This window comes from Homalodisca vitripennis, chromosome 5 (genome assembly GCF_021130785.1).
Source record: "Homalodisca vitripennis isolate AUS2020 chromosome 5, UT_GWSS_2.1, whole genome shotgun sequence".
Classification (NCBI taxonomy): Eukaryota; Metazoa; Arthropoda; class Insecta; order Hemiptera; family Cicadellidae; genus Homalodisca; species Homalodisca vitripennis.
This window is the reverse complement of record NC_060211.1, coordinates 164,014,630-164,029,816: the sequence shown is the minus strand read 5'-3', so window position 1 is coordinate 164,029,816 and position 15,187 is coordinate 164,014,630. Positions and strand designations below refer to the sequence as shown.

General features: G+C 31.9%; 1 protein-coding gene across 10 annotated transcripts in view; it reads left to right on the top strand.

Moving 5' to 3' along the window:
* LOC124363097 (peripheral plasma membrane protein CASK) overlaps window positions 1-15,187 on the top strand; it is a 522,470-nt gene that overhangs the window by 107,237 nt on the left and 400,046 nt on the right. For all 10 annotated transcript variants that reach the window (XM_046818216.1, XM_046818210.1, XM_046818218.1 and 7 more), the window contains one exon: window positions 5,918-6,109. In XM_046818216.1, coding sequence (XP_046674172.1) covers window positions 5,918-6,109 — 192 coding nt within the window. The remainder of the gene's footprint in view (window positions 1-5,917; window positions 6,110-15,187) is intronic.

The window sequence follows — 15,187 nt, the reverse complement described above, 5'->3', positions numbered from 1 at the left end:
ATTTTTTCTTGTAATGTGTATTCTTTCTGAGTATTCAAACATTTAATAGAAAAACCTTTGAGGTTTTGTTTGTTTTAATAACCAATAAAAATATTACAAAAATTACATAGCGATTGCACGAAAACTAAATAGTGTTTGGATGCGTATTAATTATATACTTAAAATGAGACACTCCCATAATTATAATACTAAAAATAAGAAGGAATGTAAAAGTGTTTGAAGATTAACATTGTTCTTATAAGGGTAAAATCAAGATGGTCGCCAATACAGCTGGCTCTTGAGTTTTATTTCCAGAATTGACAGGAGCACTAAAAATTAAGGTGGGAAGTATACAAAAATATTGATGGAGATTATCTAATTTTTTATGGCTGTCATTCCTCTCCTTTCAAGAAGTAAGTCAAATACTTTTTGGACAATCCTTGTTAAAAAAAATTCTGTTTTCAGGTTCAGTTTGGGATTTGCTCACAGTAGTCTAGTTCACGGAGATTTTTGAAGAATGGTGACGGATGAGTGCATTAATTGTGATTTCAAATATTTGTCAGTAAGAACAGTTAATGGTACACACTGACACAGTGACGTGACGCATTAGGGGTCTAAATGCACTTCGACATAGAACTTTTAAATAAACTGTTGCAAGAACAGGAACCTTGAAACACTTTTCAAACATGGATAACAATAAAACATTATCAAAAACCGAAATAGCATCCAGAAAGTATAAATATTTCTACCCGATTGTGTAATAATATGGTGCGCCATCTGTGTCAGAAAGTTTTACATTCCAACTCGTCAGTCGCCGTCGATCTTATAAATGTTGTTGCCTTTTTGGTAAGTTGGATCAATTTATGAAACCTTCTTGCATGACAGTATGTTATATCCTGATTACATTTGGAATACGAGACACTTTTTGTCATTACGAAGCGTAAAACCGTGTTTGCAATAGAAAATTAATCCTTTTCGTAGAAGACAAACAACTTCTGCTGTTTGTAATGGAGGCAACAAGTTTCAAACACAAACCCTGCTGCCAAGTTAGTTTGCAGTTAACTTTGGTTCTTAGAACTGGTAGATAAGATAAATTGAAACACCTATTCCTGTGCTATCAGTGTGTTGTGTGGTTATTACTTTCATGTTAACTATTTGTACAGCTGTGTATAAGCTGTAATACTATATATAAACTGCTAAATTAATATAAAATAAGATATTATGGTTGCTCTCTGTGTAACAACAGAATTGGGGAAGGAATTGAGTTTTAAAATTTTAATTGTTTTTTCCTAAACTTTTTATGTACTCAACTATGTATTCAGTTTACATACTCCATTTTTTAGTAAAATTTCTTCCACAAATAATCTTTTCTACATACATGCAGATAGGTTTATTAAAAGCTTTACTGACACAATCTTAAATTTTACAATCTTGTATTATTGAGCGTTTTGTCACATTTAAAGAAAAAGTCTCTTAAAAGCTGTTTAAATGTTTAAGGATCTTAAACAGTTTAAATACTTCTTAAGGTAATAGAAATTTAGTTTTATACAATCAAAGCTATATTATCAAAGGAGGGAAGAGGTTGATGAAATATAAAGCTTAAAGTTATTTTTTTAAACCCTTGAAAACACAATATTAAAATAATATATATATTAAAGTAATTGATCCATATTTAATAATATTTTAAATTTAAAATATTATAAACATAAATAGAAATTGGTTATTGTTGGTTTCATATATGTTTAGTAAATTGCTGTAATAAAGTATTTCTTAGCTTTGGAGCGATTTTTTCGGTTTCTACTCAAGGCTACACCTCAACAATCTTCTTATTGGGCAGTAACACCTAACCAAGAACTCTTAAAGAATCTAGGATTTCTATTCTATGTATTTTATTGTGGTGTCTACAATAACTCACGATCCTACACCAATAAGGTTTTAAGATAGGGTCATTTCAGTCATAATTCACATGCCATGTTCACATTTATAAAAACTATGTTGAAGTGGATTGGGAAAATCCAAATTTATTTGTGATACCAATGGATTTGAGTACTAGATCACACTAGATGGGAAGGTCGGGTCTTCATGACTCAGGTTCCCAGGCTGTGAATGATTTTACCTACATATGGTGGGAGAGGTAACTTCCCCGGAATATCTGCACTATCCTAAGGTGAGGAAAGATGCTGATCATATGGGCTTTAGCTGCACTCGGAGGCTTCTGTGGAAAAGTGAGCTGGAAAGTGCTGTGGATCAGATGCTTCTGAACAATATTTTCAAGGTAACGCTAAGGATCTGGGAAAAAGCGGAACCGTGTTTCACATTACATCAAGGACTCGTATTCAGTGTATTTGCAACTGGACTTAGGTCAAGGTGAGATGTAGAATGGAAGACAGCCTGTCAGATGAAATAATCTGATAATGTGGAGGAATGTTGCAGGATAGTGTCCTGAAGCTGAAGGATGTGATTTAGTGGGTAGTCATGCATGATGTCAGGAGCACCACCATCGTGTGTAAATGCGTTTCATTTGCTTCCAAAAAGAAAAACGAACAAAAATTGAATGAGTCTCTCATCCAATAGGAATTTCCCTGAAATAAATTTGTGTGTGATTAATTCAAACATTTCAAATTCTATTGGTTTATACAAAATCTAAATTTTGACAACACTGTTTTGAGGTAATTTATATTTACATAATTTTAAAACAAACACTCCAATAATCATTCAATTTTATTTCTGTGAGGCATTTTGTTTTCAAAGAAAACATTGTCGTGTTCTCTAAGAACAAAAATTGCACTTAACTGAAGGTATACAATCAAGATTGTACTTCCAAGCACAATTTGACAGTAACTATCAGATTTAATCAGCAACACTGTGCCTACTGCACTTAAGAAAATATAGCAAAGGCAATCAATCCTGGCTTAGTGTAATCGACGGCGGACCATGGTAAATTGGAAATAGCAAGAAAGCTTCTATCAATGGAATCCCTTTATTATTGGGAAAGTGAAGTTACAAGGTAATTAATTGTTGGGCACCAAAGTACGGTCCTCATCCCTTATTCTCCTGAAATTACTGATAATAATGTCTAATTACCATTGTTGAAGTAACTGTGAGGGGCAAAATGATCTAATGTGAAATAATACCTATTTGGAATTGTCACCTTTGCTGGGATTGTAAGTAAATGGGAATGTAAAGTTTTCAATCCGTAATTGTGTTAATAATCGATTCTGTAATTAGATTGTAATTGCATGAATGTTAATTTGACTGACAGCAATTTGGCTGTACACCATAATGGTACAGTTATGATAAATTAGTGGCTGAATATTAAAGAGGGCAATCAATAATATTTTATGAAGTCGTGCTTAAATGTAAAATTCTCAAGCTGGTTGTGTTTCAAAGCTGTTACTGAAATTGCATTACACATATAAGAGCAATTAATTATGTAGTTTCAGCTAAGTGTAAAGTGTTACTGTGAATGTATACCAATTATTAAAATGTCGTTTAATGGAAATGAGCTGTTATTTTTACAAAAATAAAATAGCACTCAATGAGGAAAGTAGCAGTTTGATAATACATAAAGCTTTTGTGTTATTAAACTGGTATTATTTATCTTTATCAATTAATACATATTTAATTTGTACTTTTCTTAGTAGGATTCACATACTGTTTATGGTTTTATGGACAGGTATTTTAAAAATTAGTTTTTATTAAATGACAACATTTTTTAAGATTCAGTGTGTCTTGAGAAGGAAAATCAGAAATATTTGGAAAAATATGTTTTATATTTTATTTTTTAGTTTTTTTGACAACAAAATTAAAAAAACATTTTCATTACAATATTACATTGGTAATAATAATAATATAAAATACTAGTGCTGACATAATGTTTTGGGACATAATACATTAGAATTAATTATTTGTCTTTTTTTACTATAAGAGATAAATATTGTCTTAAACTGTTTTGTGATATGGAATCGGTATTGAGGCAGTTTTTTTTCAAGGAGCCTTCCTCTTTATGTGAATTTTCTCAGCTTTCTTCCATTAAAATTGGTCTTCAAACCTTCCTTTACTTGTATCTCTTCTTAGCTTTCCTTTACTACAGACATTGTTCTATTCTCCCACCCTAGACCCATCCCAAGTTTTTCTAAAAATATGGGACTGTACCTTTTTGTCTATTTTGAATATTCTAAAACCTCCTTCCTTCCAACTTTCCATTATGTGAGTTTTCATCCGTCACTACACAATTGAATTCCACATGGATTGCTCTTTACAATTTATACTTTTATCTTAAACTAGCTGTTACCCACGGCTTCGCACGCAAATCTTAAGAACCGAAGTCCTTATATTACTTAGTAAAAGCAATTATGCGTGATTGGCTGCGGGTAACAGCTAGTTCGTCAATAAATTCGTAGTATTTTATAACGAAAACTGTTGATTTTCAATAAAATACCAAATACCCAGATACCTACGGCTTCGCACACGATTTCCTTCAGAAAAAATTGGGACATAGGAGGCATATTTCTTTTGAATGTCGTTATTACCCTTCTGAGATAAATTATAGTCACTGAAAGATACTCCAAGCTCATGATCTATTTAAGATTTAAATGTTAAAACAGTCTCAATATGCACCTGTGAAATAACTGGAATTTTTCTCCAATATTCTATGATTTTTGTATACAATTGAACTATATTAGACCATCGTGGACAGGAGTCAAAAAGTTACAATTATATACAATGTAATAAATGATGGCGCTCAATGTAATTTTGAAACGAAAATAGGCATATTTTAGGTACATATTATTACAGTCTAATGATTATGAGTTTCAGATGTTAAGCGAAATTGCGTATGGTTTTTATTTTAGGCTTTGCGCGTGTATCACTTCTGGATCAAATTAGTTATATCTCCGATGCCATGATTGAGCTTGCTTTGTTGTCTCAATCGAGAGAATATGTACACACGGAGTTTCGAAAACCATACTTCTGTAAAAAAAAACAACTAAGGTTGGTTTTATAACATTCTTTATATTTGTAGCCAACGTAAGATAATAATTTTGATATCTGCATTGCTCTTCTGATCAAGCATGAGCATGGTTTATATTAGATAAATATTGCAGTTAAAGGTGGATTTTTACGTCAAATTTGAATTGTATTATCTGGATAGTAAAGTCTATGTTTAACAGTGATTGCAGAAACAGAAAATTTGCTGTTTCTCTTAAGCTTACTCTATGCTTTCAAACTATAAGTGTAAAGAAATTTAAAATAATAATTAAATTATAAAAACATATATTTCTTTTGTCGCATTATATATGTTTACAAAGAACAGCTGATTAAATTTGAAAAGGCTCTTTCACTTAATAACATATGTTTGCTGCAATGCATTTCTTACGAGTATTTCTGTAACTTTTAGAGACCAGTGGGGCGGAATCCTGAATCGGGAACGGGATAAAAAGTATCCTATGTCCTTCTCCCAGTTCTTAGCTACCTCTTACCAATTTTCAGCCAAATCGGTTCAGCCGTTCTTGAGTTATAAATAGTGTAACTAACACAACTTTCTTTTATATATATAGATTCTCAGACCTTTCCTTTACTCATTTCCCTTTTTGACTTTCCTTCACTTCAGTCATTGATCAATTTGCCTACTGTATGTATCCTTAATCCTTCTACAATTATGACATTTTCTATCCTTTTATATATTTTCACTAAACTTTCCACCTCCCAAGTGTTCATCGCTTGAGTTTTCACAAGTCGTTACTGAAGACATTCCTCAAGCCTTTCTCACTACACTCTAGATTTTCATCTAACATTTTCCATATTGAGGTCACTGCACTTGGTGGGTCTATTACTGCAGGAAAATTACTGTACTCAGATATTTGTATTCTTTGTCGCAGTTTGGAAACCTGACACATAACAGTTGGCCATGTCATAACGCACTAGTGTTGTGTTGCAGCTGTACGACCGGATCTCGAGTAAAGTAGTGAGTCCGACACGTGCGCCGCCCAGCGATGCCGTGCTTAAGTGTCGGGACGCCCTGGACGCGCTGCGCGACTTCGAGCAGTCCCTGTCTCCGGGCGAGCTGGAGCTGGAGACCAGTGGGGAGATCGAGGAGCTCAAGGAGTTACTCACACAGCCTCATTTCAGGGTTAGTGCAGTTTCAGTAGTGTGGTTTGATTCATGTTCATCGGCCCTGTGCTAGACCCTGTTAATTAGCAAAATGTAATAGCAAAAAGTAGGTTAATGGAAGTTATTTTTTGTGTGAATGCGTTATTGCGGATAAATAAGTTGGCGGTAAAAGTTTACATGTACTAGAAAAAACTGTACATGATATCTTAAAATACAGGGTGTGTCAAAAACTGTGAGGATAAATGTGCTTTGTTGTAAATAAGTGCAAAAAGTTTGATATAGAATACATTTTAATATTAACTAGCTGGTTCAAAATGGTGGCCATATACGTAAATAGTGTGAACGCTTATATGTATGTTTTCTTTCAAACTGATAAAAACCTAAAATGTACAAACTATAATTAATGAAACACTTTGTAATGAATAGTTACGAGTCAATTTTATGAAAAACATTGTTTTGCTATGTTGAACATATTTTTAAATGCAGTAACATACAATTTTTTTGCTTATATTTTTTATTGCCAATATTGATTGGGCAGTTTTTAGACATTAATACAATATTTAGAATCATTTTGAAAATCTGTGTTTTGTAATGCTTTAAACTAATACAATGCAAGTAAAACTTATGTAACACAATGTAAACACACGCTGGTTGGAGTAAACAACAGGAGACACCATGGTCTTACATGTTTGGCCACTCAGCTGATTCACGTCATGGATTTTGTTTAACAAACTTGCTGAATACTGGTAAGACAAAGGAATAGTTGTAGTAATGACAAAAATAAAGATTTTTGATTTGGCTCTTAGAAGGGCTATCAAATTGTAGATAAATTACTACAAATCTTATCGAATCTTGTTGTTATAAGCTATAAATGATCCAATCTAAGTCAGAGTTTATATTTTCATAAATTGTGTGCTTTATAATTTTTCAAAGTAATGTATACTTAGATAGAATAAATTAATTTACTACTATGAAACAGTAAATTTAGTTTTGTGTACAAGAGAGAGACTAGAGAGTTTAGTTCTTTAATTAGTGACATTCAAACAAATTAAAAAATTACGAGTAGAAGTGGTAGTTAGAAACATTAAGTACTTGTGTACTCTCTAAACATTTAAAATTTACATGGATATTGAAACCAGCAAAAAGTGACTCTATTGCTCTTGTTTTAAGCCCTATGAAGTTCTCTATGCTGAGTGCCCAATATGAGGATTAGACATTTTTGTAAATAATTTTTATAAATAACAATTTTTCTAAATAGTTAGAATAACAATTTTTGGGTGGGTTTTTGGATAATATAGAAATTAAATGAAAAATGTCTTTATTTACATAGGCGAAGTTAGGACTAAAAAGTCAGCCATTTAACCTCTAAACAAAAGTAAATAAAATAAAATAGAATCATTCCTATTACAATATCTTAACTGGCATGTAAAACTAAATTACGTTTAATAATTAATTACAATACAACATAAAAAGTTACATTTTAAAATTAAAAATTGAATATATTGATTGAACTCTTACAAAACTATCTTTAATACAATAATCAACTAATAGATTTATGACTACCTTATTAGCTTTCATTCTCTATTCACTCAGCTTATATGCAGTTACCCCGAGTAAGATCACAAGAACCACCAATTGTCACTGCTGCCAAGTCCGCAGCAGAAAGGCCCTAACTTCAGCCCCAAAGTGATCACGCTTGTCAATAATTCTGATATTATCTGGGACAGCATTCCACAATCTACATGCGGAAACAGTGAAAGATTTATTTTATAAGGCTCTCTGATGAATTGGAATTGATAAAGAAAATAATAATTCGATAATATTGAAAATGAGAATTAAATTACTACTGATAACAAACATCAGTCTTCAATTTCACAACATGTTGAAAATTAGCTAACATAATTAAATTATTGAAATATTTCAACCTAACTCTGGATAGCCATCTTTAGTCAACAGATGTTAAACCTAAACTGATCAACATAAATGTTGACTAAGGATGGGTTCTCCGTAACGAGGACAAAATATTTCGAGAAGTCAACTGCATGTAAGCAATGTTTTGATGCGGTGTTTTTTGTCATGTTAGTAATGACACGGGGCATGAAACCTATCAACTAAGATTACTATATGTGTTTAAAACTGAGTTTGATAAGAAGTATTTGAGATCTAGCTAAAGCTGATCAGTTTTCAAATAGTGATATATTGTTGTAGTGTGCAGTTCCTTATCAGAAGAAATTCAGGTTTTTGTACGTAAAAAATCAAATTTGAAGCACTATGATTAGTATGAATAGAAATACGCAAAATCAGTTCCAAAATATTTGACAAGAACTTCTAGATTGGTTTCAATTAAGGGAAAATTAGTTTGGGTATCAACGTCTCTTGTATGAAAATATTGCCAACATTTTGAAAATTAGCAATGAAAGTAGCACTAGAATTTGACTTGGTAATATGTGAAAAACTAAAATAAAGGCTGTAATATACAAACCAGATCATACTGTATGGGTACTAAGTAGTTTTAAGAAGGCCAGTGTATGAATATTCCCTCTCTCATCCCCATACCAGCTACTGAACATAAATAAAGTCAAAATGGAACCAACCCTTCCCAAAAAGTTCAGATTCAGATTCAGATTCAGAAATTCTTTATTCATAAAAACAAATGCACAGATTGTACAATGAATAGCGTCAATCATAGTTAATAAAAAAAATTATCTAACATCAACTTATAAAATATTAACCAACATAAGCATTAGTACTAGGATTACTATTATAATTTTTTAAGTGTATTTCATGCACAGTTGCTAGAATAAAACATTCATTCATTATAAGTTATGGTAATAAATAGTTATCTTATACATATAAACAGACACATACATACATAAATACATATACACAGACACATATACACGTAAATACATATAGACATGTTGAGCTAAACCAGTCAATTAGCCCTTTCAAAAAATTCTTGGAATGAATATATAGGTCTATTTAGTAGATATTCTTTAAGTTTAGTTTTGAAATTATTTGTGTTGTAGTTAGTTTTCAACTCAATTGGTAAATGATTTAGAAACTTTTTCCTCATGTACGAGGTTTTCTTTTTATAAAATTCCAAGTGATGAGAATCATTAGATATATTGAACCGTGTATTATATTGATGTTTTCTTTTCTGTTAAAGCAAGATTGCAGAAACGCACAACGTAATTTATAGTTTCAAATATGTATAGATTGTAGACAGTAAATATTTGGAGTTCCCTAAAAATATGCTTAACTGAATCTCTCCTCTTTAATCTCTTTATAATTCTAATAGCGTGCTTTTGTTTAACTAGAATTTTGTATAAATTATGTGATGTGGTAGCTCCATAGTATAGCTATACCGTAAGCAATGTGGGAATTAATGAGAGCATAATAAATTGATTTTAGAGATTCTACACTGCAAACCTTAGCCAATCGTCTCAGTGCATATAGACCACTGGAAATTTTATTTAAAAACATAGTCCACATGTTCATTCCAACTTAAGTTTTTATCTATAATCAATCCTAAAAATTTTTGTGCTATAGGCATTTAGCAATTGTTTCTTCCTCAATGAAAATGTTGGGTTGAACCCTGTTTAGAGCTTGTTTTGTGGAAAAAGAGATAAAATTTGATTTGTTTGAGTTTAATAAAAGGGTTTTGTACTTATCAAGAAGTCTTTTATCATTGATAGACTATAAAGCGGACATCTCAACACTTTCAACACTTTTTCCTGAGATAACCACATTTGTGTCATCAGCATATAAACAGACAGCAGAGCTTTCTCCAACCAATAAAGGCAACTGATTTATATAACAAAGAAAAAGAAGTGGACCTAATATTGATCCTTGTGGGACTCCATGCTTTACTGTTTCTTAGTTTTGAATTGAATTTGTTTTTAAAACAATATCGAGTACTGTTTGAAACATGCTCTATTTCAACGTATTGCATCCTATTTTGAAGGTAAGAACTAAACCATGCAAGTTCCTTTCCCATAACACCCAACATTTTAAAAAGTACTTATTAATTTACAATGTGACACACTGTCAAATGCTCTGGTCAAGTCCAGAAATACTCCAATCACGTGTTCTCCCTTATCCACTGAATTGATTATTGAATCAATAAACTCGATACCGGCGGTAATTGTAGATCGTCCAGATCGAAAAAACCGTGTTGTTGACTGTTTAAGAAATTGTTAGATTCCAGATAATTTAAAAATTGGTTATAAAACAACTTTTTCATATATTTTTTGATAAAAACTGGGAGGAGAGACAACTGGCCTATAACAGGCAGGATCATTTGGATCTCCCTCTTTTAAAAAATAGGAATTACTTTAGCTATTTTTAGCTTATCTGGAAAAATTCCTGATATCAAAGAAGAATTAACCAAAATGTATTAAGGGTTTTAATATAGTGGACAGGACTGCTTTAGAACAATAATTGAAATTTCATCAAATCCTGACGAATATTTGTTTTCAAATGATAAAATTATGCTTTTTAAGTCCAACTTCATTTACTGGTTTAAATTTAAAGGTAGTTGAAATTTGGTTTGAGTGCTGAAATTCAATATTGCTTTCATGGTTGGTGGAGGAAATGCTCGGAAGTATTAAGCTATCAAACTGCTTCAACAAAAAAATTATTAAAAATATTAGCAACCAAGATTGGATCTGTCAATATTTTACCGTCCACTGCAAGTGATATGTTTGATATTGAAAGCTTCTGTTTACCGACTTCATAATTAATTAAATTCCCAAGTAGTTTTAACTTTATTAGGCGCTTTAGAAATTTTACGATCATAATAACTCTTCTTTTGCAAGGCAATAGACTGGTTCAACTCTTTTTTCATATTTTTAATGGTTGATTTAATATTATTATTTTAGTAATTCTAAATTCATGCTCTAATTTAAACTATTTCTTTTCTCCTACATTTCAGCTCTTCAGATGCCCATTTATTACTTTCCATTAATTTCTTAGAGGTAAATACTTTAGGAAAGTTTACATCAAAGTAGTAACAAAACAAATTGCTAAAAACATCATACTTGTGAATTACAGATGCCTGGAAAACTTCACACCAGTTTAACTGAGACAATTGTCTTAAAAAACACATTATATAATTATTAGCTGTGAATTTTCTAGTTAATTTTCTTAAAACCAGATTCTTTTGATTTGTTATTCCAAAAATTTCCAGCAACTGTGCATCATGATCAGACAATTGAGTTATAATTCCATATGTATTTAAATACTCTTTTTTTATGTTTAGTTATGAAGTTATCTATTGCTGTTTGTGACTTATTTGAAGTTCTTGTTGGAAAATCTACAGTGTAAATCATATTATAAACCCTAAGAATATTAACAAACTGTTTATATATGGAACTATCCACATTTAGAACATTTATATTTAGATCACCAGTTATAATTACATTTTCATACTTGTTATTTAATATCTCCAATAATAACTCAAACTTAGCCAAAAAGGAGTCCTCATAACAATGTTTAGGGCTCCTGTAAAACACAAGCAAGTGTGAATGAATAATTATCTATTTTAATCTCCGAAACACAACATTCAAATTCTTTTTCAATTAATAATGACTGGATTGCCGGTAAATTGACACTTTTTGAAGTCAAATTTCTGTGTACTAGAATGACAACACCACCTCCAGTTGCTTAAGCATCTTGCAAAATGAGAGGATTTAAAGTAGTTTGGTAATATTTAAAAGTATTAATTCAGCATCTGACATATTATGTTCCGTAAGTGCTATGATATCAGGTTTAATTTCATCTAAATTGCACTGAAGTATATCTAGACGTGATTGGAAGGTGCTGAATATTCTGATGCAATATTGTTAGTTTAGAATTTTGTAATCGAAACTCATTGTTACTGTTTTTTTTTATTACAAGACACTTTGGTAACCAGGTTAATATTTTTATTTGAATTAATTGATAATGATCTCTTAAATTGTTGAATGCAATCATCTTTGAAAGATTTGCCTGTATTTCTTTCATTAAAAAAGATTTATCTAAAGCTATTTCTGGTGAACCCCATCCCAAAAAAGGACTACTTAAAGGTGACTCACTTTTTGGCTGGTGTCTGATCTAATTGCTTATTTACAGAACTTAGACTATCCATAATTATATTACATTCCTCTTTGTCAGCACATATATGAGACACTGGAGAAAGAAGTGGCACTTCATTAAATGCCTTTGATTTCACACACTGCACTTCATCCGGGTTTCTGTACAGCTGCAAGGGTGATGGCATAGGAGTTGTCAGAAGAAGGTCATCAGCAGAGATTATTTCAACATCAGCCTGGACTCCAGTTGTTGTAGCCATATGCAGAGCATCAGACAGTGGGTCTGTTTCAGTTCTCTCTCCCTGCTGGTAGGTGTTAGAAAGAGAGTCTCTCAGTTTCTTCACAAAGTTAGAATAAGACAGGCCACCTCTTAACCTCGAGAGGCATGTTCATCATACGTTATGATGTCAACTGAGGCTCCTGTTATTTTATGAAACTCAATAATCTTGATGACAAAGTTTTCAGGTGGAATTTCATCCCTCACACAACCATGGGTGAACAAATGATTTTTTTTAAACCCCTCTTCTTAAATTCTTGTATCAAACTCTTTGAAAGCTAAATTGTAGTCATCTAGTTTGGGTTTGTAGAAATATTTTGATTTGGTAATCAAACCAAAAAATTGTTGTACCCTTTGCAGTTTTTTGACAGGTCAGATGGCTATTAATACAATCATTGACTGAGGGCCTTCCAAATTTCTCTTTAAAACATTCTTGCAATTTCCAGCACTCATATTTCTCTCATCATTTAAATCTGCTTGAGATACAATGAGAGAAACCCACACTTTCATCACATTGATACTCCTGAAACACTTTGTTAATATTCTCTTCAACGATCTTAATTGGTAAATCCAGCTCACCCGCCAAAGACAAAGTTGTATCTCCCCAATTTTGTACAACCAGAAGTTTGGACGTTTTGGCAAGATGTTGGATCTCAATGGATTTTTGTTTTTATTATAACAAAATCCTTGTTAAAAGACTATTACTGTGATTCAATTATCAATTGGAAATATTGAGAATTTCTTAAAAATTTTGATATTATATTGAATAAATCCTTGATCTTGGGGTGTATATGAAGGCCTTCCATACCTCACCATGGAGCTATTTTTTCACAGATTCAGAGTGTTCTCAAAAAGTATTTTTAAAATAACCAAATGAATGTTGAAAGGATTAAATTTTAAAACTTATTACTTTACCAGTTTTTAGAATATGCAAATTGAACTTTATCGTTGTTTGTAAAAGTGGTAACTGTAAAACGCAATATAAGCTAGTAACACGTAACTGATCATTACAGTGAGTGCTCTTTTCAGAATGGTCTGAAAATTCTCTATGCATAAGCGCAAATGGTTGTCTCCTTTTACAAGCAGTATACGCAATATCTGACTGAGCGTTCCACCTACTTGACGGATAACAGTCAGATGGTAACTTCACACAAGTGATACCACAATGGTGTCATATGCCTGATAAAATGCTAGTATCGACGATGTGACTTCTTCTCCATGTTTTTCCGATAACCCTGCTTTTCGCAAACTCAGCCATTTTCTGTCCATATTAGGCCAAGTTTGCTGTATTTTACTTTAATACACGGTATATATGTAAGTTTCAGTGAAGAAAATTATATCATTGAATACTTTGTGAATAACAATCATATGAAAATAACATTGTTTATTTTATTATTAATAATTGCTAATTAATCAGAAATTACATCACAGTTTCTAGGTGTCAGTTCAGGCGTAGCCAGGAAAAAATTTTGGGGGATCCAGAAAACTGATATTTTCCCATAGTGGACAAAGAATAAGGCCCCATTTTGTTCCTTAAGAAGTTCTTGACCCATTTCTGTGTTGAGAACGATCTTTCAGCAGTACATGTCAGTAATACTGAATTATTTAAATAATAATAATCGTTTACTGAAAATTTGAGGGGAGGGGGTCCGGACCCCTTGGACCCCCTCGCTGGCTACGTCCTTGGCATGGATCACTGGTATTAATACCGACTATATCACGATGACCTCATGTTATATTAATTTCACTAAATAAAATCTGTTTTATTGATAAAACTATTATATTTAGTAATGATATGCCTAAATAAGTGTAACTAATTTAAAAATAAATTGGCACCAGTATTGTAACATCCTCATCTATGTTCGGGCCTGAACATAGTAAAGTATCAACACATATGTAACGCCGATAATACAGTGGCCGAAGGAAGACACATCAGTACAGTAACAGCAGTTAAGATATTAACGAAACCCAAACTTTTGTCCTGTCGGCATTTAACTGAAAAACTGATTTATTTGATGTTTATAGGAGTTGAAGCAGCTTCTTTTTGGCAGGAGTTAAGTGAGGAGATTGGGAGAAGACAAGACTATTGATAACTATCAGTTCAGGGTTCCCTTTCATCTTACATAAGAGCCATGTTGTACTGATGGCGAGAGAAAAGAAGAGACCTGGATTCTGGCCTATCTGAAAATTGCAGGCGCCTTGTTTCGTAATTCCATTATTGTTTCACTGTTTTGATTGATTTTCGGCCTAATTGTTATGTTTTATAAGATAATTTAAATGACGGTATTGTTTTGATCAATTAAAATTGAGGAAAATTTATGTTTGTAATAAATTTTAATAATTAGGCTCTACAGTGGTTGTAAACAAACAATAATTAAAGGAATGAATTGCTGAAATTGAAGATTTTTTTATTGTTAAGATAACAATTACTAATTTTCATATATGTATAATGTAAATGTAGTGCTTTTATGTATATAAAATTTAACATTGATACCTTACTGACTAACACAATATACAGTAAACAAAAACCCTCTTACGCAAAAAAATATTAACATTTGTAATTAGATAAAAAAAAATTTGCTTCAACAGCTTTACAAATACCACGTCAAAAGAAAATAATGTCTAAGATGAGTCACACTCTACAGGAATGCCACATTACTGAAAACAAATAACTCCATTGCTAGGATAAACAATTCGCAGGGTTGGCTGTGGGGCGAAGCGCCTGAAATTACCGCGCGGCAACACA